This window comes from Amblyomma maculatum, chromosome 5 (genome assembly GCF_055883805.1).
Source record: "Amblyomma maculatum isolate TAMU_Amacu chromosome 5, ASM5588380v1, whole genome shotgun sequence".
Classification (NCBI taxonomy): Eukaryota; Metazoa; Arthropoda; class Arachnida; order Ixodida; family Ixodidae; genus Amblyomma; species Amblyomma maculatum.
The window spans coordinates 112,906,847-112,929,547 of record NC_139348.1 but is presented as its reverse complement, the minus strand read 5'-3'; the positions used below and the strand labels follow the sequence as shown (position 1 = coordinate 112,929,547).

Below are 22,701 nucleotides of genomic sequence, written 5' to 3'. Positions count from 1 at the left end.
ATGGTCGTGAGATGACGTTTACTGAATATTTGTGCGGGCCTAGCGCGAGCGCTCCTGTCCGCGCCACTGCCCGCTTCTTCTTCCTTGATGTCGTCCGTAAGAATATCATCTGCATATGATAAATGTTTAACATTAAGAAGTGCGGAAAATCAATCAATCAATCAATCAAAGTGATCTTTATTTGTAGGAAACGAAATACATAAAGAATATTTGGACCGATAGCCGAGGGGCTAGTAGACGGTCCAGTACAGAATAAACTTGGTCAGGCAGCCGTAATGAGCGCATACAAACACTCACACACACACACACACAAAAAACGACTAAAACAGACAAGCAAAAAGAATCAACAGGCACGGAGAAAAATACTTTTCAGCAAGCAATTCATAAGCAATTAATACAAAACGCAAGCGCACACACAAAAAAAAAAAAGGGGGGGGGGAGGGCGGGGAGGGGATCATAACTCTCCTTGGCTGTTAATAAAGAACATTTTACAACTCATTTTAAAGTTACCTGCAAGTTTCACATTAATAGGCAACGTGTTCCAATGTTTTGCTCCAGAAAATTGTACTAAACGTTCTCCGTACACATTGTGGCAGGCAGGGAGGTTGAAATTGCCATTTAATGCGTGTCTTGTATTGCGAGATGGCAACAAGAAAATATCAAGTGGCAGAGGAATACTAGTATTAATGATGTTATTTACCAATACACAGATTTTGTATTTAAGCATTGATTCTAAAGAAAGTACTCGATTTTCTGTAAATAAATTATTGTTGCTGCAGTTGAAAGATACGCGGTATATTATACGCAATGCTCTCTTCTGCAGTCTCTGTAAGGGAAGTAGATAAGTTTTGTACGTTTGTCCCCAAGATTCACAGCAGTAGCTGATGTGGCAGTGAAATAACGAAAAATACAGGCCGAGTGGTTTGGGCGCCCGTCTCGGCTGCGGGAGGTGGTCAGTTCGAAACCCGCCGCCGGACACCCACCGGTAAAATTGGGTACAAGCGTCCCCCGGCCCGGCGCCCGGCTCCTTTAGGGGTGTGCGTTTGGAAGAGGCTCTGCTAACCCTGCTGTGCCCCTTCGGGGGCTTAGTTTCGAACAACCATGGCCTGCAAAGGCCGCGCCGAATAAAAAAAGGGCCACATAATGGGCTGTTGCCGCGCAAGGCGGACTTATTGTTGTCCGATGGCGGAGCGAATCACTGCCACATCGGCGCAACTATTTGGGCCGTGACCCCTTTTCCCAAGCATTTCACCCCAGAAGAGCCGAGCACCAGGCCGGGGGATAGCTTGTACCCATTTTTAAAACCGGTGGGTACCCGGCGGCACTGGGGATCGAACCCGGTACCTCCCGAATGCGAGGCGGATGCTCTACCACGAGGCCACCGCTTCGGTCGTGGCCGAGTGGTTTGGGCGCCCGTCTCGGCTGCGGGAGGTGGTCAGTTCGAAACCCGCCGCCGGACACCCACCGGTAAAATTGGGTACAAGCGTCCCCCGGCCCGGCGCCCGGCTCCTTTAGGGGTGTGCGTTTGGAAGAGGCTCTGCTAACCCTGCTGTGCCCCTTCGGGGGCTTAGTTTCGAACAACCATGGCCTGCAAAGGCCATGGTTGTTCAAAGGCCGCCTCGCATTCGGGAGGTACCGGGTTCGATCCCTGGTGCCGCCGGGTACCCACCGGTTTTTAAATGGGTACAAGCTTTCCCCCTGCCTGGTGCTCGGCTCTTCTGGGGTGAAATGCTTGGGAAAAGGGGTCACGGCCCAAATAGTTGCGCCGATGTGGCAGTGATTCGTTCCGCCATCGGACAACAATAAGTCCGCCTTGCGCGGCAACAGCCCATTATGTGGCCCTTTTTTTTTTCGTTTTGTTTTTTTAGGACTGCTGCAGCTGAGGCTCTAAGGGAGCACTTCAGGTGACGGTCAAAGGAAGTACCTTTGCAAGACAAACAGAACCACCTTTGCAGGCTGCGAGGTTCGAAACTGGGTTTGGGCCCACTGCGGAGGAGGGGCGCGCAGCGGGGTTTACGGAGCTTCTCCCAAACGTACACCCCTGTAAAAGCCGAGCACCAGGCCGGGGGACGCTTGTACCCATTTTTACCGGTGGGTGTCCGGCGGTGGGTTTCGAACTGACCACCTCCCGCAGCCGAGACGGGCGCTCTAACCACTAGGCCGGGTTCGAACGAACCCACCGCCGGACACCCACCGGTAAAAATGGGTACAAGCGTCCCCCGGCCTGGTGCTCGGCTTTTACAGGGGTGTACGTTTGGGAGAAGCTCCGTAAACCCCGCTGCGCGCCCCTCCTCCGCAGTGGGCCCAAACCCAGTTTCGAACCTCGCAGCCTGCAAAGGTGGTTCTGTTTGTCTTGCAAAGGTACTTCCTTTGACCGTCACCTGAAGTGCTCCCTTAGAGCCTCAGCTGCAGCAGTCCTAAAAAAAAAAAGGGCCACATAATGGGCTGTTGCCGCGCAAGGCGGACTTATTGTTGTCCGATGGCGGAACAAATCACTGCCACATCGGCGCAACTATTTGGGCCGTGACCCCTTTTCCCAAGCATTTCACCCCAGAAGAGCCGAGCACCAGGCCGGGGGAAAGCTTGTACCCATTTAAAAACCGGTGGGTACCCGGCGGCACTGGGGATTGAACCCCGTACCTCCCGAATGCGGTGGCCTTGTGGTAGAGCATCCGCCTCGCATTCGGGAGGTACCGGGTTCGATTCCTGGTGCCGCCGGTTACCCACCGGTTTTTAATGGGTACAAGCTTTCCCCCGGCCTGGTGCTCGGCTCTTCTGGGGTGAAATGCTTGGGAAAAGGGGTCACGGCCCAAATAGTTGCGCCGATGTGGCAGTGATTCGTTCCGCCATCGGACAACAATAAGTCCGCCTTGCGCGGCAGCAGCCCATAATGTGGCCCTTTTTTTATTCGGCACGGCCTTTGCAGGCCATGGTTGTTCGAAACTAAGCCCCCGAAGGGGCACAGCAGGGTTAGCAGAGCCTCTTCCAAACGCACACCCCTAAAGGAGCCGGGCGCCGGGCCGGGGGACGCTTGTACCCAATTTTACCGGTGGGTGTCCGGCGGCGGGTTTCGAACTGACCACCTCCCGCAGGTATGCATGAGTGGAATTATAACAATAATAAAAAACGTTTGGGCTAAAACTGTGACCTGCGCAACACTGCGAATGGAAACAAAATCTCCTGTTGGTTTACCACGGATAGCAAAAGTTGGGAGAAAAAAACACGAATTGTTCTACAAAGCTGCAAGGGCATTCCAAGTGATGACATGGTCGTTAGGATCGCAATATGCAGAATGTTGTCGTAGGCCCTCGTGATATCTGTTGCTACGCCTGTGCGAACGAGACAGCAGTGTGGGGAACAATGTATTACGTTACTGGCAAAAAGCTGACGGGTCACCTTCACATCCGTATACCCAATTGAGAAGCCAATTTCCGAAGACGAATATTTCTGATGGCTGTGAAGTCACCACGAGAGTCGAGTGCCAAGTAGCTTTTCGTACAAATGGGATGAGGGAAATCGGGTGTAGGAAACAAGAGTTGCAGGGATTATTCTGAGAAACGGCATGGGAAATGCCACAGAATGTTTCAAATCTGGTGGCATTTCACTAGGACATCCAGATTTCGTTTAAAGTTCTGAAAAGTGAAGTCAATTATTCCAAATTGCGGAATAGATCATAAGACACATCATCATGACCGGGTGCAGTGTTAGGGCGCAAGTCTTCAATGACAGCTATCAGCTCAGCCATTGTGAAAGGGCAGGTGATCTTGTCTTCTGTGTCATGGATAGCTATACTGAGAGGACCCAGGGCAGGTTGGCAGTCATATTTGGGGAAGAATTGAAAGACAGCTTGCTTAGCAAAATTATCTTTTAAAAGACACCGGAAAAATCGCGTCATCTCGGCGTAACCTTAAGCGGAGGGTTTGCGTACGCCATTTGCATTTGCCTTTCTGCGGCTTTCATGGAAATAGGTTCAGTTTAACTGTGCCTTTATGTAAAGCAAGTTCCCTGTTTCTATATTTTTGAGCCCAAAAAATGGTAGCCTTTCGAATTACTAAGCACCTTCTCAACTTCTCAGCCCTTACGAATCAGTCTATAGTGACCTGCTCCTCTCGCATTAGTGAAGTTTTTGTTGTATCTATGAAATTTAAAATTCTCTTGAAAAGCCTGACAAAAAGTACCTCTAATGTTCATTACAGGAGAAAAAATGATTTGTCATACGTCTCCATTGATATCAAGTGAATTCCTTCGATAAGGCTTATGGCTAGGCGCGGTCAGTGTGATAGTAGCAATAGTAGCAGCACAAGTACAACCGTGCAACCCAACCTTATCAATCTTACTATTAAGTGCGGGGCCAACGTTGTGCGGGACTGCAAAACAGGCACCGTGTTTGTCATTCGCAGTGTTTGTCGATGTGACATGTGGTAGAAGCTGTCTTCGTAGTTGCGCCTATGGCGCGGTGAAACCTGTCTGGTGATAGGCCCATTTCCCGTTTCTCACCTGCTTCTTTGAGTGCCGTAATATGGAACGACTGTACCACGCCTCGAACAGCATCGTGGAAGACATCCACCAGTGCTTCAAGAAATATGAGGTCTCTGTCGGCGATGAAGCTCAACGCATCGAAGGTGTAATTCAGGAAAAAATCAACGAGCTTTCATCAAACTGCGAGCGGCTCTCCATCTTGGCCAACAAGGAGCCAGTGCCGCGTCGACAGAACGCAAAGATGACAGTGGACGAACTCAGGTATGAGCAAAAGCACCTTCAGGCTGCTCTGGCCAATCTACAGCGCCGCCGCTTCGAACGTGAAGAAGCTCTGCAAAACCGAGAGGAGCTTCTTTCGAAGAAATTCGCCACGAATGACAGCCGCGACACGGCGATCTACATCGATGAGTCGTTACAGTTCCATTCCAGGGCGCAGTCCGCCCATCACAATGTGGGCGATTTGATTGGCAGCGGAAGCAACATACTCACCAATCTGCGGGAGCAAAGGACTACGCTCAAGGGCGCGCACCGAAAGATTCTGGATGTGGCCAACACACTTGGCATGTCCAACACCGTAATGAGGATGACCAGTAAGTGGTAAAGCATTTGTATAGAAGCTTTTCATTCCAATCTCCTTGCTTGTCTAAGAGGACTCTTTTGCGTATGAAATTCCTCCTTGATTCCAAAACACATTTAGCTGCTGGTTAGGCCGGGGTCTTCGGCATTTTGAATTACTCTGTCGCCTTAAAAGCAATTTCTTTCCTGCAGAACTGTAATAAGACCATCAGTTCAGTTCAGGCGTTCAGTCGTGTCCGACTCTTCGTGACCCTATGGACCATGTCACGCCACGCTTTCCGGTCTCTCACTATCTTCTTAACATCACATAGCTTCATCTGCAATGCCTCGAGAATGCCATCTAACCATCGCGTTCGCTGCCTACCCCTTCTCCGGCGACCCTCAACCTTTCCCAACATCAAATCTTTCTCCAGCGACTCCTCTCTTCTCATCAGATGACCAATATAGCTGAGCTTTAACTTTAGAATTTGACCCTCCAATGAGCAGTCAGGGTTTGTGGTCGACAATATCGACTGATTTGATCTTCTGGCAGTCCAAGGAACTCTTAAGAGTTTTCGCCAGCACCACAATTCAAACGCGTCAATTCTTCGGCGGTCAGCCTTTTTCACAGTCCAACTCTCGCATCCATACATCCATACAGCCCCAACTAATCTTTGAACAAAACACACGTTAATGAGTAATAAGCATAGCATGCAAAAGTTCAGAGTGCACAGTCCTACACGCGACGTGTTCACTGACTGTCCCCTGCTAAGCTGAATAAAGTTGTTTCCGACTATTCAGTAGACATACGGGTACTTAAGACATGTAAATGCGCTGGGTTCAGATTTTCCAACGTAAAAAAGAAAAATAGAGTCCTTTTAGCAGAAAGATCTCCAGATTGCTCTGGTTAATTATTTCTTGAATATTATAATTATGAATACTACCCTGCATTCACTAGAAATCGGCGGTGTCCAAATTAAATCACAGTGTTCTATATTGGTGCCTCCTGTTAAGCCCCGCTTCTTTTAACCCTTAAAGGCAGGCAGCTTGCTTGATCCTTTTTTTTTTTTTTTGTTCGCTCCTTTGTAGGCAAATGTATGGCTGTTTAGGATTGAAAAGAATGAACTTTACCTGCCTAGTAGAATTTAATAATTAACTCTAAAATAAAGTCACCTTATGTCACGAGCAATGACGTGTACTGTGTTGAAGAACTCGTGCATGTCATTAAACACAGTGTCGGTGCAGGCCACTCCTCTTTCAAAGGTTTCGAGGGAGGAGCAGTCGCCTTTGTGTGTAGCAGACATTGTTCGTGACGAATAAAAATCATGGTCTTCTATAGAACGTTACAGCCGTTAAAAACACTACATGATCGCCTGGCATTTCTTGTATGCGGACTGATGCCGCTAATAACCATTATGACAGGGAAAGAAAAAATGAGCTTTTATCAAATGTGCTCTGTCTCGACAGAGCAGGTGGCAAGCCAGTAGCGCTATGTCATATCTGCGCGTGTTGTATGATATCAGCAACGCCAGAACACTATAGTTTGCTCTGTAAGCAGTTGCCATTCATTCACTATGCTTTCAGACAGAAACAAAGGAGTGCTTTGCTTTATATAATATAGTTGGATGCTCCAGCCAGCTATTTATGTAGTAAACCTGCCGTTAAAGCATAATAAATTTGACTTAGGTTTTGGGACTGAAACGGCCTCTTTAACTGCCATATTTATTCTTTTTTCATAGCAATACATAGAAGCGGCGGCGCCGTAACCTTGTGGCATTATCACACACTGTCTGCAGCTAATTACATAGCAGGGGTTGTGACATTAGCGGCGCCAGAGATAATTAAGGTTCTTATCAGGCTTCAGCAGTTGTAATACTCATGCACTTGAAATCAGCTCTTCAAAGCTTACACCGTAAGTACCTAGTCTCGTATCTATCTATGTTTGGTGCATAATATGCCCAGCAGATGTGTACATACACACTTCAGTGGGTGCCCTCACACATAGGTGCCCTAGAGGCCAAGATGGAGGAGAGCCTCGTGCGTAAAGTACTCTAAAGTAATGCATCAAGGAAGTTCCCATCATATGTCAAGGCGCTCTTCAGAGAAACAATATTGAGACCATTTCAATTATCTGCGCAGTTTACCCTCGTTACCATAGGAGTAAAAGTCCTGAGCCACTCTACTACATCGCATTCTCAAGGTTCTTCTTCTGCCTCTACGTGGAGTGTCGGATGGTCATTATGTGATGCAGACCAATGAACACATCGAGACCGTGAACTCCACATTCATGGCTCCCGAAAAGCAGAAGTGAACTCTAAACTGTGATTATAAAGACACAACACAAATCAATATTTTTAATTAATTCCGGAAGTCAAAGCGCGGTCATGCCACAAAAACAAAAACAAAAAATCAAAGCTTATATTTTTTCTCCTCACCGCCTGTATATTAGCTGCGTTTGTTTAGTTAACTGTTGTATTTCACGCGCGTAGGCCTTTATTTTGTTGGTCTCTCGGCAGTAACTTATAGTGCCAATGGATTATGTTTTTAGGTTGGCAACTACTGTTTCCACCTTTTTTTTACTAGAGCTCAAATATTGCCAACGTCCACTATTTTTTAACTTCCATACAAACGAATGCAGTCATTTATAATTATGTGAAGGAATTAATAAAAAGCATCAGGTAGGGCAATAACGGTATGAAAAATTAGAAGGTTGAACTGGGCACTCTAAATATATTACATGACAGGAAAAGTTATTGTAGCCGCCAATATTTCCGTATCCTGACCCACTTTTTATATAATCATTTTGATATACAACGCCAAATCTACGCAGTAGCTTATTGAATACCAGTTTAGGATGGCTGTACCGATCGCTCTTTAGGTACCCACCACATGAGATGGAGATAACAGGGGCAGTTTTTAAAGAACCGTGTTGAGCGATATTTGAGCTGGACAGCTGGACAGAATCATTCGGTTGGTCTTTTGTAAATCTTGCTGATGTTTTATGTAGACGAGCTAATAATTTCAGCTCCGGTCGAGACGAATTTATTTGCACTGTGCACTCAGTTGTATGTCAAAAAACTTCTTTTGCGTCTGACAGAATCACCTTCAGTAATTTAGGCTAAGTCAGATGTTCTTATCGAAACAAGCCAGAGTTCACAGCTTTATTTTCCATCGTTCTTGAGTTTTCTTTTAGTGATTGTTTTTTTCCTCTTGTCATGTGCTTTCGAAATATTAGACATTTTAAACCACTAGTCACAATATAAGAAAGAAGCATGGAATCAAATTTACTCGCAATAGTCTGCGCAAGAGCCTAGAAAGGAGCCAGTAGAAAGTGACCAAATTGTCATTAATCGAGCTGAGAAGACGACTGCCTACTTTTGTGCCCAAACTAGATATGTACGGCTCGTGGGGTTTTTGGCAGGGTTTTCATGAGGACGGACAAGTGTTGGCCTTTTGATTGCACCAAAGCGCGTTAAGTGCAGCGTCCAATCAGACATTTTGTGAGAATAACGGCATGCTCTCCGAAGCACGTTCTTTCCACTCACTTTTGGACGAGGATTGAGAGGCTTCTCTCTTTTGTGTTCATCACGTAGGACTGGTCGTGCATGGTGGCTCTATTTTCCTGGCCAGCCTGATCCGGTAAGCACGTCTTCCCAGAAGAGACAGCTCTCATGGTGTAGAATAGCTCTTTGATTCCAGAGCAAAGGTCTTGACCATGTCCGCTACGTGATATTGAAGCTAACGACTGCCTTTTTCCCTCTTGCCGGTACACCCCTGAAGTGTTACATCGAATTCTAGCTATTCCAGGCGTATCATGAGAGAGAGATTTTGTTTCTCTGCTTTAGAGTATTCCTTCTTGAGTATCGTTTCTCATCCTTGGAAGCGGGCAAGACAAGGGCTGTATTTTTATCGAGAAGCACCTTTTGTAGTCTTGCTGCGAGAATACGCCTCATGTGAATTGGGATCTACGACTCGAATAAAGCAATTTGGGCTGTATTCCAGTCTGGACGAAAACAAAGGCCTGACATAGACACGTGTCCCATTCTTCGTGTAGGAGCAATTTATGTCGTCTCAATTACGCTCAGTTTGGCTTCCCGTTTCTCGATATTTTGCTCCCTGAATATTGGGATCTATTCCATTACTTGTTTTAGGGTGAAATAAAGTGCTGTGTGATGGGCACACCATTGCTGCGAGTACGTTTGTGTCTCCTATTTTCGATTTTTCTTTAGTGCTCCAAAAATCTTCTAAACAAATAGCACGTGAACTAATGTATTGATTCTCAAATGAAACAAAACTATTTTAGCTTAGGGATGAAAACATAGACTGAACAACAAAAATGACCCCAAGCTGGAAAACAGTTTATACAGTGAACGAGCGGAAGTTTTAGATGTCGATGCAGCGACCAAAGCGCCCATTGATAATATTTGAGTCCTCAGTGCCGTTTTATGGACTATAATTCCCATTATGCTTCTTCACAATATTTCTGTTGGCCCAGTATTACCCTGTACGCTTCAAAGAAGAGAAATATTTAGATTTTGTATTATTGGCAGACTCATAACGACGAGAATTTTGAAATAAAATCCGTAAACAATACGGCGTTATAATGCTAATAAATGCAACCAATTTGTTTACTTTAACCAGCGGGAGATCCTCGCCACGATATTAAGCAATTTCATAACATTGAGAAGCACCTAAGACCACCCTGGAAGGATATTTCGATTAGAAATAGCCACAAATGGCTGCATAAGCTTATCGTAAAGGCTTCCAAATTTTCAGGAATAACTTTCATTCGGCTCTATGATGTGTTTAAAGAAATCAAATCCCATTAACTGCTCAGTCACGATATTTTTCTCTGAAGTAACGCTGCATGATGGGGATTGACTGAATACCTTTTTACACTAGATATTCTTCGAAAAGCCTGGAAAGACACAAGCTTTAGTCGAACCAAGAAGTTCGAAACAACTTCAGCATATTGTGTGTAAATACAGCAAATATTTGATCATAGATGAATTGTAGATCTCAAAGATGTACTTCTGGCTACAACCTAGACTAACGCAGTGATTTCGAGGATAAATGCGACGATAATAAGAGGGTGGTTGCTTGTGAATGAATGCCTGGTTTCAAAATGTTTACGGTCCCTTGCATCGAGAGCCTGCAAAGCTTCTCATTTTTTTGTATTATCTGAATTATTCGATCTTTCTCAAGGCCGGCTAGAGGCTATGCGAGGATTTCCGTTGGATTGCAGAGTCTTGCCCGAAACTATATCGAGCCTTCAAATGCTTTCCGAGTGTCGCAATAGACTAATACAAAACGAGGAGTGTGCCTTAATTTGCCGGCATTCTAAATAAGGTCCTGTGCTCCTTTGTAGGCATCCATGTGATTTTTTTATGTAATATTCGTGTAATTCATTGGTGCATTCCTCAGCATAAACTTGGTGTAGACAATTCACATTTTATGCTAGAGTACGCATAATTATTTGCACACGAATTGAAGTATGTTGGATTGATTTTAAACAACAAGCCTTCATATAGTAGAGAAAACGCCCACTTTTGCACGGTCTACAGCTCCTATTCTGGATGAGCATATGCCCGGAAATGGGCATTACCTGTAAAATGCATTCACCCACATACACTATTCTGTCATCAGGAACAAAAATTACAGGAGATCCCTAAATATTATCGGAGCTCCTTCACGATTTATTTGTTCAGTTATTATTAGAATGCATTATATACCTTATAAAAAAATAAAACTGTTGTGGGCGTCGAGAATATGGGTATAAACCGCAGAATGGTAAAATAGCGCTTTCACGTCATCATGCTGAGGGCCAATCAGTCACCACAAAATCAAAAAAGGCACGAAGTGCAAGTGTGTGATTTAACCCATAAATCTTGTGTGCAAAGTTCAAACCTGTATTTGTACCAGATCAACATTTGTGCTCATGCCTTTAAATGTTAGGAGCAGTTGACCTAGACACGAAACAGTTTCTATATCGTGACGATCGACTTGAAAAAAATCTTACACAATTTTACAAATGTTCGGGTTCCAAAAAGATTTCGACCTTCCCGGAATAAGAAACAAGACACTTGTGACGCCATATTGAACTTTCAAAGTCACCTCTATGTTTGTTCAGCACGCCTAAAAAGCGGCTAAGAGAACCTGAACATTTTTTCAATGCCTTCAATGTTTTCACATGTTTGTACGCGAAGTGACCCCAGCAATATCTACTAAGCCGTATTGTCTTCACCTAGTAGTACCTCCAGACTCAGTTTAACTATATTTTAAAGCCAAGATATTTAGTGCATAGTCTAAGCTAATTATTCTGCAACAGCAAGCATACAGAACTTGCCAAAAATTGGGACAAAATACAAGTGTGCAGGTAATATTACTATTCTTATAAAATTAACTGAACTGCCATTTATTCATTGCAAAACCTCACAATACGGAAGAGCCCTCTTTAAAACGCACACTATGGATATTCCATCTTTTGCAAGTCATATAGTTTTGCCAGCATTTGACCAAACATCATCAACCGGTAGTCCTATTCATATAAGACGCAAAACGTTGTTTTTCTCTAGACGTGAAAAAAATATAACAATCCTTTGCTGCCAATATTTTTCGGCAAAAAAACTTCATCCTGATGTGAGTCACAATGCTCCATGTCTTTTTAACGCAGGAATGCATTTGGGAGTATACATTCAGTTCCCCCATACCCATCTCTAATTTGCTGTCTACATTCCTGAACAAGGTCAAAATATGGCAACTGATGCCCCAGTTCTCACGAACGCTCTCCTAACTAAAGGATAGCAACTACGCAAAATAAAGTTGGATTCAATAATGACCAAATGACCAAATGACACAATGTTCTATTTTGGAACATGTGAGGTACTTGTACAAATAAATAAATAAATTAATATATAAATAAAACATAAATAAATCGTGAGCACAAAAACAATGCATCTTTAGGTTCAGATCGAATAATAGCCGAATTCGACCTCACCGAAGTCATCCTGCTATCATTGGTGGAAGGCTTCAACGAGCAGCTTTGAGCTAAAGCAAAGTTACCGATATTCTGGAAGACTACTAAGTTTCGGTTTATTCAGAAGTCCAACAAGCAACTTAAACTAAATAATCTGTAATGGATATCGTTATCTGTTGTGAGGGGAAGTTTTAAACGAGGGTTAATAAAAACGAGGCTGTAAATACTTACTCGGCGATAATATACGACAAAAAGCCATTTGTGCTTTCGGCTTAACTGGACGTAGAACACTTTCCACCTTTAGAAGGACGTCAATAAAAAAGAATCTCCTGTATACCTTATCCTTGATTTAAAGTCTAGTTCATTAATGTTATCCGTAGAAAAAATGCTTGAGGAGTACTAACACTGGTGCAACAATTTAAAATGAAATTACGAAGCGCTCAAGATTCCCCCTAAAAGAAAGACACTATAGCGCTTGTAACACAGCTTTTTCGTTCAACGGTTCTTCCGACTCAGTCGCTTTGCTTCAGTCCCCTTGGCTCCCAACAACGGATTGTCCAGTTACTATTGACGTCCGATTTGGACTTCCCCAAAGCTGCAGTTCGGCGCATTCACTACGAAATTTACGTTGCGCTTCCACTTCTTCAGCTAGATTCTACTCCGGATTTCGGCCCACTTTTGCCGCATTTCGTTCGCGTTCCTCGCTCAGCACCCAGCTTATTCGGCTGGTATCTGCCGCATTCCCTTCGCCTGCATTGCTCTGTGCTCAGCAACATCAGGCCGCTTAAGCTGCTTTGCGTGAGTGTGCATCGCAGGATACCCTGGATCCTCAGCCAGCTTCAGGCGCTTTACGTCAGCCCCTCTTGCTCACACCGTGGTGTTTTTGCCACCTTTTGCACTAATCGCATCTGCATTCCTATCTCATATCGCTACGTCCTCGGCATCGGTGTTACGTTGGCGACCCCTTCGGTGAGCAGGAGGCGATATAGACACACGATGCTTACTCGCAGAAGACGAGGAATTATACGAGCGCCCTGCACTGACAGACAGCACCGCATACACCGCATAAGCGCCTTCTAGAAACGCGTCTGCTTTGCTTCTTTAAATAGGATTATGATTATGGCTGGCGTAAATCGTAGTGCGACATCACCTGCCATGGTGATTCAACTGTTCAGATTAGCCGGCTATTGATAAATTGCATTCGGGTTTATTTCAGTTTTCAGCGGCAACGTCTGAAGAAAAGGGGACTGCAGAATGGTCCCAATGTTTTGGAATCGTTTCGTTTGAGGCCCTTTCCCGCAGCATTTTACCACAGAAGAGTCGAGCACCAAGACAGGAGAACTGTTGTACGTATCGGAAACCGGTGAGTACTGGGCAACAAGAGCGATTGAGCCTGGCACTTCTCGAATGCCAGGTGAATGCTCTACCACAAGACCAGCGCTTCTGACGCTTAAAGTAACTGTCCTCTGATCACTTTCTAACAAAAAAAAAACACATACGCTTACTACTACATCCACTTTTCCAATGTTGCTAAGTAAAGCTTTAGATTTGTACTGGTCCTGGCAACTAATTATGTCATATCGCTTCTGTTTGAAAACTCTCCAAAACGCATGCAGTTTGAGATTAATCGAGTCATGCTACTGTAATTGGCAAGCGTACTGGCGACTTTCCATTGGGGCCGCATTTTCATTCGATGCGAAAGAAGCGAATAAAAAACAACAAAGAGAAATGACTTATTTCTTGTGCGGCGATGGGCGGGTTTTCGTATGCTTGGCCATCGTCCTTCTGTTCCGAACAACCAATGTTGTTATCGAACACAACGAAGTATTTATGCATGAAAAGAATGCCCAGCCAGAAGCAAAATGCCAGATTAATGTGCGCTACTGTCGAAAAGAACCAGCTCAAGACAAATATGGTAATCTGCTTTTCTGTAAACTTTACTAACAGGCGCAGACATATAATCGATCGCTAAATCAATCGTCTCCCAGTTTGCGTGCCTACTTTCAATGTTAGAGGGAAGCACGTTACAATAGGAGGCTACTCCGATCAATAGTGCACAAACCGCGCGGAACTGGGATGGAAAAAGAAAAATTCACCTTGGTTGGATGGGTGAGCGATTGCAGCCAGCCTCTTCGTTTTCAGTCTTTTCTGCACTGAGGAGTATGTTATGTGCAAAAAGCATTATGTAAATTCGAGTAAAGGCAGCACTTTATGAAGAATATGTTTTTTTTTTCTTTTTTTTTTTTGGGGGGGGGGGGAATCGAGGTAGTGTTGAGAGAGATAGAGAACAGAATATGCTGACTGCTCTATCGCAGCAAGCACTCTTTTGTTCTTTCGAAAGCTGTAATCGCATTCAGCGAGCGTTGATTCTACAACAGCAAAGTTAGACAGAGGGAAAGTAATAGAATGAAGAGTCAAATAGAAAGGTCCACTGGCGGTAGGTAATCTTGGTCTGCTAATTCTTATTGCGGATGGGAAAAAGAGAAGCAATATGAGAGCCTTGGTCAGATATTGCCAGGTCAGAAATTTTCGAAATTTGCAATTCGGCTGGCCTGGAAGTCAACCGTGAAAATTTAGAGCAGGAAAAATTCTTAATAGTACGGATAAGCAACCTGTCACGGTTGTGCAATGTTAAAGACAACTCTAAACGGTCCTTTGGTTTCGTATCACGGATAGCGACGGTGCCGTTTTCTGTAAAAATTATAACTTTTTTTTTTTCAAATATTCGCCGCACATCTGAGGCTACAAATGTCAAAAGGACGTGACCATCATAAACATTACCAAGCCATACTTCACACCAACTTTGAATGCCTCAGTGAAAACGTTTGTTTCTTTTCAACAATTTTGAGTTTTCATTTTCATTTCCAGCATGTGATAGCCTGAAACTGACGGGAAATCAAACTGCATAAAGCTTCAGTGAAATTAATGTTCTGCCTCGGAATATGGATTCTGGAATTCGTGACGGTATTGCGGTATTAATATTTATTGGAGGCAATCGAATGGTCAGAATTGTTATTTAATGCGAAGGCAGCCTGTCAGACAACTAGTGTTAGCCTAGTAAAGTTATAGAAAAATATGCGTAAACTTACGTGTGTTGGCTCGCTACAGCACCTGAATATGTCTCTTTTAGAGTTGTAGATTACCCTCAAAAGCGCCGCCAAGATGAAAGTGCTTTTTCCCTTCGTTTGCCGTACTAAAGGTTTCTAGTCCCATAATCATGCGCCTTAACCGAATATGGTGAGCATATTTGGAAAACTTCGATCATTGCACTAACATATCCAACAATCATCCTGTGCTAAAAAATTTATTCAGAGATATTTTCGAAGAGCCGATGTAGTTAATCAGTATTGTCATGGCTACAGATTATCACGTGGCTGGCATATCAACCTGAGAAATAAACACTGTATTTACGAGCCCTGCACGTAATACAAAAGAAAAAATATTGAGTTGACAGGAATACTTTTTGACGGACTAACACCAAGAGTTTAGTCGAACATTCCAAATTTGCCTTTCATGTATTCCTACTGATATTTATTACCGCGCTAAGTAAATTCTTTATTCTGTAGTATTTTGTTGTGAACTTTGGTGAGAAAAGTATATATATACTTTATGCAGATCTTAGTTCCTTTCTAACTTTTTTACCTCCCTGCTTTCATTATAGGCTTAATTTCCCCTATCCCACATTCTATAGCACAATGTCACATACTCTTTCATGCCATCTCAAAAAAAGTACAAAAGAGAAATAGCAAGGTTATACAGATTGCCAACACCCTACGTTGTATAAAATCTGTGGTACACTGGACGCCTTTCGTCACGTTTGCCCTATACATTGCTTAATTGCCGATTGTACACACATCGGCTTTGTTGTTTATATATTACCTGTGATAGAAAACAGCAGCCCGTAAGTGCTCATGCAGTTAACTGGGGCTAATCAAAGCATGTTTTATTGCTACAAAGCTCGCAGAAACTTTGACCTCAAAGCAGAAGGGAGAACACGTGACCCTTGCATTCCAAGCATTTTTTCACCTTGAAATACGAAACAAAGCTCATTCGAGTGAAGCGACGTGTGCAGGAAATCCACTCTACTTATGTCGGTACATTATGTTTGACAGGCGCAATCTGCTTGATGCAGCAAAGACTGCATTAACAAACACTCAATACACTCAGAACATTTTTACTGTCTCCTCTATTCAGCTCTCCGCAAAGAGTCAGTTTCCAAGCGAATAGATATGACAGCAAGAAGAAATTTCATAATCTGACGTACTAGAACGTTTATTATGTGGTGTTCACATCATTCGAGCGCGTATTCTTGCTGAAGTGGGGTGAGCAAGGTGATCCTCTCTCTAAAAGATCACGTTGTTATTTTAAACTTGCTAGTTTACATAAAAGCATTTCATCTTTTCAGCCCTTACAGGAGCTGGGACTGCTTGTCCCCTCCTTTTGCTGGAGCCAATTTTCGCATGTATTAAGCGGGCAAAAGCGAAAAAAAACATAGAAATGTTAGATAAGGTTGCCTTTTCTCAAACTTGTTCTTTCAGAGGCTACAAAGTATTATATAATATGGCCCTACGATGAAGTACCCTTACAAGTCTGTTTTTTCAAAAAGGTTGCCCGGAAATGGTTGCCTTGATAAATAACCCTTGCATAAAAAGTGCACTTGGTCCCGCATACCTATTTATTCTCTGCCTGAAGAACTCGATATCAGGATTTGTGCAGAGAAAGTTTTTTCTATAAAACTCAGATATACCATACCGCTGTAAAGGATTCTTCTCTCAGCATTCCAAGATTTTTGGTGCAACACTGAACGGGTATTAAGCAGCAACATGCTTCAAAGGAAGCTCCTGTCGCGTGCAAAACGATCCCTTTTGCAAACAGAATATCGCACAAGGGCAATGCGCTGTTGCAATTTTACAGTCTACAAAAACTGCAGTCATTGTCTTATTAAATCATTTCATTCTGAGCATTTTAAGCAGAACCAGTGGCAGTCACTCCTATGCCTGACAGAACCAAACTCTTTAGGACTATTAATATGTGCAGCAGTTCGAATCCATATTGAGTGCCCGTTTCCTACCAGCGATACTTGCCTTTGTGATTGAATAAGTGGCCATTTATCAAACACATGTACCAGTGCATACCGGCGTTATGATGAGGCAGGTTGCCCTCCCATTAGCCTATTATCTGCTCACTGCCCTATTTCAGCAAATGCTATTTTAATGGCAAGCATCTTGTATGTTTTAGCTATCTTGCTTAATTCATTCGCACTCTGTATTCTCTTCTCTTTTCTTTCAGCAATAGTTCCAGCACACAAAAAAACGTACAGTTTAAATATGCGTGTAAGGGAAGGAAAAGCATAATCATATAGTGGGCACCGTATGAGAAATTTCTCCTGAAACGTAAGTAGTAAATTCCCTCCCTGGGAAGCAGCTTTTCACCCCTTTCTTCAGTGCCGAATCATATGGGCCGGCTGTTTACATTGAAAAAGCATTGGCGGCGTCTCGAAAGATAATATTGAACATTCGCAGTATCCAATGTTTGGTGAAAAGGTTCTAGATTGCTCCCAATAGCAATTTGTGCTCTGAGCCGTTATTTGTAAATTGATGAGTTCAAATGTCATATATACTTTTCGCAGCATACAGACAACAAATATGCAACTCATTTCACATGAACCTCTAAAACGCCCTTTCTTACTTTTACCACAAAATCCTCGCCAGAATCCCAGCGCCACATTCTTCAAGACATGTCTTATTCCTACGTCAAAGAAGAAATCAAAAGATGAGAAAAGGTGACACTGCAAAGTGAAATAAAAAATATATAACCGGAGGACACAGGAAGCAAAAATGAGTGTAACGTAATATAAAAAGAAAGATATAAATTCAGACCCAGCAGGAAAATGTTTCTGCTGGATACCACTAAAATAGCTAGGTAGCCTTGTTAGGGTAAATGCAGAATGGTAGCAGTGAAGAACCGACAGGAGCTGACAAGAAGAAATGTGAAAAAAATTACAAATAAAATAAAACATCGTACTATTTAGAAAACTATCGAATACAAGGCAAGAAATAAACCCCATACCAAAAGTTCCCACTTGACAAGGAGATACTTTCCATGAGATGTGAACATTTTGTTGACCTGTGTCCCGAGGAACATTCAGTGTGTACATGTAACATGCCTTCATTGAAACTCTCAGTCCGATGTTTAATACATAACCTTTAATTTTACTTATTTCATTTGATTTAGATGGGGCATCTCAATGGGGCAGCCCAACAGTCGACAGGCATCAATATTCCGTTCCTGCTATTGAAACGACGCAGTATACGAGAGCTCGAGGACGACGCAGAACACGAGAGCTGGTTTCACTTGAGGTTAACAAGGAATTTTACTGTGAAGAAGTGATGTTTATTCATAGGGGAAGGGGGGGGGGGGGGGGCTTGGGGAATCGGATCTCAGGCTTGAAAGTAATACGGTCTGTTAGTTGCCTGTTCACGTACGGACATCCATATGAAAGCACGAGAATAAACGCTAAATAAAATGATCAAGGAAGCATATAGTAAGACGAGCATTATTTAGAGTAGCTGAGATCAGCGTGGTTTCTATGAAGACATGAAAACATAGTTAGAAACGGTGAGTAAACCCACAGGAGACTTTTCTTGGTTTCTCTTTTGAAAACTCATATACGGGGAGCTGCTCATCTAGGAATAAATGGTCCGCCTATATTCACTTAAAAAACGTTCTCGATATTTTCATTAAACCCTTTCCCCCATGTTTGTGCTCTGACCGAATTCCAAATGGGGGCTGTAACAAGTCAGCATGTCAGGTTCCGCTGCACTTGAAAAATGGCAGAGATGTTTAGACACTACCGTTCGATTATGCGCAATATTCTGACTACTATTCGCCAAGGATACCAGGTTGCACGAGATTTGATTTGAGTATGGATTTATATTTTTTTATAACTGTGTTCATTGCTGGAAGGCGATATAGTACGTGCGCATTAGCGCCAGGAAACAGTTTTTGACATGACATTTTTATCTCTGTTTTTTTTTTCATTTATTATTTATTTCAGATACCTCAAGGGCCCTTCGGTGTGGGCTTTTATGAGGGGTAACAGAAACGACTTATTTCCTAAAATATTAGGGAATATTCTATTCCTTCAGTAAAATTCGTGTCGTCATATCATCATCAACGTCATAATAATCAGCTGGACTATACCAGGACGAGAGTCTGCAGGACGAAGGCCTCTCCCCTATTTCTCCAATTAGCCGTGTCTGATGCTAGCTGCATCCACTCGACCCCTGCGAAATTCTTAACTTCATCCACCCTCCTAACTTTTTGCCGCCCCTTGCTACGCTTTCCTTCCCTTGGAATCCAATTTGTTAGCCTAAGCGATCATCGGTTGTCTTCTCTTTCCACTACATGCACTGCCCATGTCCTTTTTTTTTCTTGATTTCCACTATAATGTCCTTAACACGAGGTATTTCGCGCACGGACTCTGCACCCTTCCTATATTTTAACGTTACTCCTTCCTACCCTTTTGCGCTTCATAGCCCTCTGTGTTAGCCTCAATTAAAATTTGTGTTATTGTTTGCATATATAATAATTTCTCAAAAAGATACCGGTCATGAGCAATAAATGAAGACTTAAAATGTAAATTATTATGTAGAAATACCTATATTAAGTTTGATTGATTTTTCCTTCATGTTCTGTACATTTATGCTGAGTTTGCATATTCTCATCCGCAATGTGAACACCAATTCAGATAACAACGAACCTGACATTTAGTTTCACCTCCTGCTAATGACGATGAGGAGCGTCTGTAACGGCGAGACGCGTATTAATGTAGAGAAAGTAAAAATCAATAATGCATCACATGCTATAGACATCAATATACCATTGCGTGGGGTAAACAAGCGCGAGAGTCAGTCGTATTTACTTACACCTCACGGTGGTGGGCGTCTTCAGGCATATGAGGGTTTGTAGCATGCTGCTTTAGATTCCAGGGATGGTCGAACACGTTAATCTCCACCACCTATAATTTCAAGACAGCGCTTATTCGGAGAAGCTTGAATGAACGGAGGCCGCGAAGGAAGTCCACACTCTGCAATTCTCAGCAATTGTTTGCGCTGTACGATGACAAGGTGCGTAGAGAAATGCAAATTTTCCTCTAAGGAAATATTTTACAAACCTTTTGTGCACCGTGATATTGTCACGTTGGCAAAAAGGCGTGTGAAGGCCGCAGAGCCGGTAACACAGAGAACCCTTTGGTAGTAGCAGTACAAGACTTTATTGAGTTGCAACACTTAGGCGCCTAATACATCGATGGCCTGCTGGAAGAGCAGGCGCTGTTCTTCTTCACCCTCAGCACCAAGCCAGTCCACCCAGGTCCAGATAGTATGGGAAGAGGTGGGAAAGAATCGCGATTGCAATGCAACCGGACATGAAAATAGGCAGTGTGAAAGGTTGGCATAAGGGGAAGGGCAGTTGGGGCATGATGGATCGCGACGGAATTTGTAGAGATATAGCCGGGCAGGGGTTATGAGTGTGTTCAACTGTATTCGCCGAAGGATATGACCCTCCCGAACGGAAAGATTAGGATGAGGGTCGGGGTAGAGCTTGCGGTCTAAGCAAGCAGTATTGTAGTATTCACTGATGGTGGCGCGAAGAGACACTCTCGACCCGCCCTGCAAGGATCTTGGCCAGGGGATAAATGGTGCCCGGTTACGAGTTTCACGGGCGAGCTGGTTCGCCAGCTCATTGCCGTAAATCCCCGAGTGTCCAGGGATCCATCAGAGGAAGACGAGGCAGGGCTGCAGCGCAACGAGTGTAACCTCGAGCTCCGTGGACAAATGAAGTGTTAGACTTTTAGATTGAATGGCACGGATAGCAGCCTGGGAGTCAGTGTATGTAATATACCGAGGCACAGGTGGGAGAGAATGGAAACTTTGAATTGCATGAATGATGGAGAGGACCTCCAGCGAGATAATATCCGGAGAATGGAGAAAGGGGCCGCTAGTGTGTGACAGGGGTAGATAGACGAGGATGAAAGAGGACCTGGCTTCCGGACCCGCGAGGAGCCACATAAGAGGCATCCGTGTAAGCGACTCCATGGGTATTGAAGGGCGGACTATGTTGTCGAAGTCCAGGGGCGAACGGTCGGAGAGCGAAACGGGAACTTCGTCGTCTTCTGCTTCTCTTCCTTGTCTTCTTCACACTGGCAGCATTAGCTCCCCCGGGGAGGAAGCATCAACCCGATGCTCGAGGCAAGTCACATACTCACAGGGAGGGCGTCCTCGCGTGATCAGGTTTGAGGCGAACGACGTGGACCATCTCTGTGCGTGCGGCACGAATTGATCGTGGGGCCTCGTGAGGAACAACTTCGTAGTTGAGAGCGCCAACGCGCCGCAGAATTCTGTAAGGGCCGAAGTAGCGACGCAAGAGCTTTTCGCTAAATCCGCGTCGTCGAATTGGAGACCAAACCCAGACAAGGTCAACCGTCTGATATTCAACCTCATGGTGTCGCAGGTTGTAGTGTCTCGCATACTGCACCTGCTGCTCACGGATTCGCAGCTTAGCGAGCTGGCGGGCTTCTTCGGCATGTTGCAAAAAGTACGCAACGTCATCAGGGGGGTGGTCGTCGACATGAGGCAGTATCGCGTCGAGTGTTGTGGCGACTAGGCGGCCATAAACAAGGCTAAACGGCGTCATATTGGTCGTTTCTTGTATGGCTGTATTATACGCGAACGTTACGTATGGTAGGACTGCATCCCACATTTTGTGCTGAACGTCCACATACATTGAAAGCATGTCGGCAAGCGCTCTGTTTAAACGTTCGGTTAATCCGTTTGTTTGGGGGTGGTATGAAGTAGTCCTGCGTTATCTTGTGTGACTTAATTCAAGAATATGCTGCATAAGCTCAGCAGAAAAGGCAGCACCTCGGCCCGTGATCACAACCCGGGGAGCACCTTGGCGCAGGACGATTTGCAGTACAAAGAATTTTGCAACTTCTTTAGCGGTTCCACTCGGAAGAGTCGCTGTCTCCGCATAACGTGTCAGATAGTCGATGGCCACTATTATCCACTTTTGTCCGGAGCTTGAGATAGGGAATGGTCCGAACAAATCCACCCCGATTTGTTAAAATGGCTGGAAAGGAGGCTCTATGGGTTTTAGGAAGCCGGCTGGCTTGACAGGGGGAATTTTTCAGCGCTGACAGTCACGGCAAGTGCGAACATAATTTGTAACGTCATGTCCCAGACGAGACTGTTTTATTCTATTTTTTGTGAGCCTTTCTTTCTAACCATTTTTCATCTGTAAGAGCTAACAAACAAGGACCTTTTCCGAATCCAGCTACGTTTAGCTGGTGGCAGACAGAACAATTTTCAGATAGACGCAAAATGTCACGAAAAGACGGATCTGGTACATATGATATGTACTTCACCAGAAACCTAAAATATAAATCGAGAGAAAAAAAACATAGGAATTCTGGCAAACTATACTGTGGAGCTCATATCCTGAATGTCAGCTAGGTCTAATCCAACTGACCGAACATGCCTCCCGGGTTCAAGAACTCCATGCTGCCACTAGGCGTATAGGTTAAGGCCTATCCTGTATCTGCTAGACATTAAATTTTTACCACCACCACCACTTCATTTATTAACCTGTTAATATCAAAATCTTTACACTTTTAAATATTAAGGTAACAT

At 44.0% G+C, this 22,701-nt stretch overlaps 1 protein-coding gene across 1 annotated transcript; it reads left to right on the top strand.

The window, feature by feature from the left end:
• The first annotated feature begins 4,519 nt into the window (after positions 1 to 4,519).
• Positions 4,520 to 21,676, top strand: LOC146189253 (Golgi SNAP receptor complex member 2-like). Its single transcript, XM_084605215.1, has 4 exons — positions 4,520 to 5,069; positions 8,628 to 8,673; positions 12,826 to 12,979; positions 21,524 to 21,676. The coding sequence occupies exons 1-4, from the start codon at positions 4,520 to 4,522 to the stop codon at positions 21,674 to 21,676; spliced, it is 903 nt and encodes a 300-aa protein (XP_084461341.1).
• Positions 21,677 to 22,701: the final 1,025 nt, after the last annotated feature.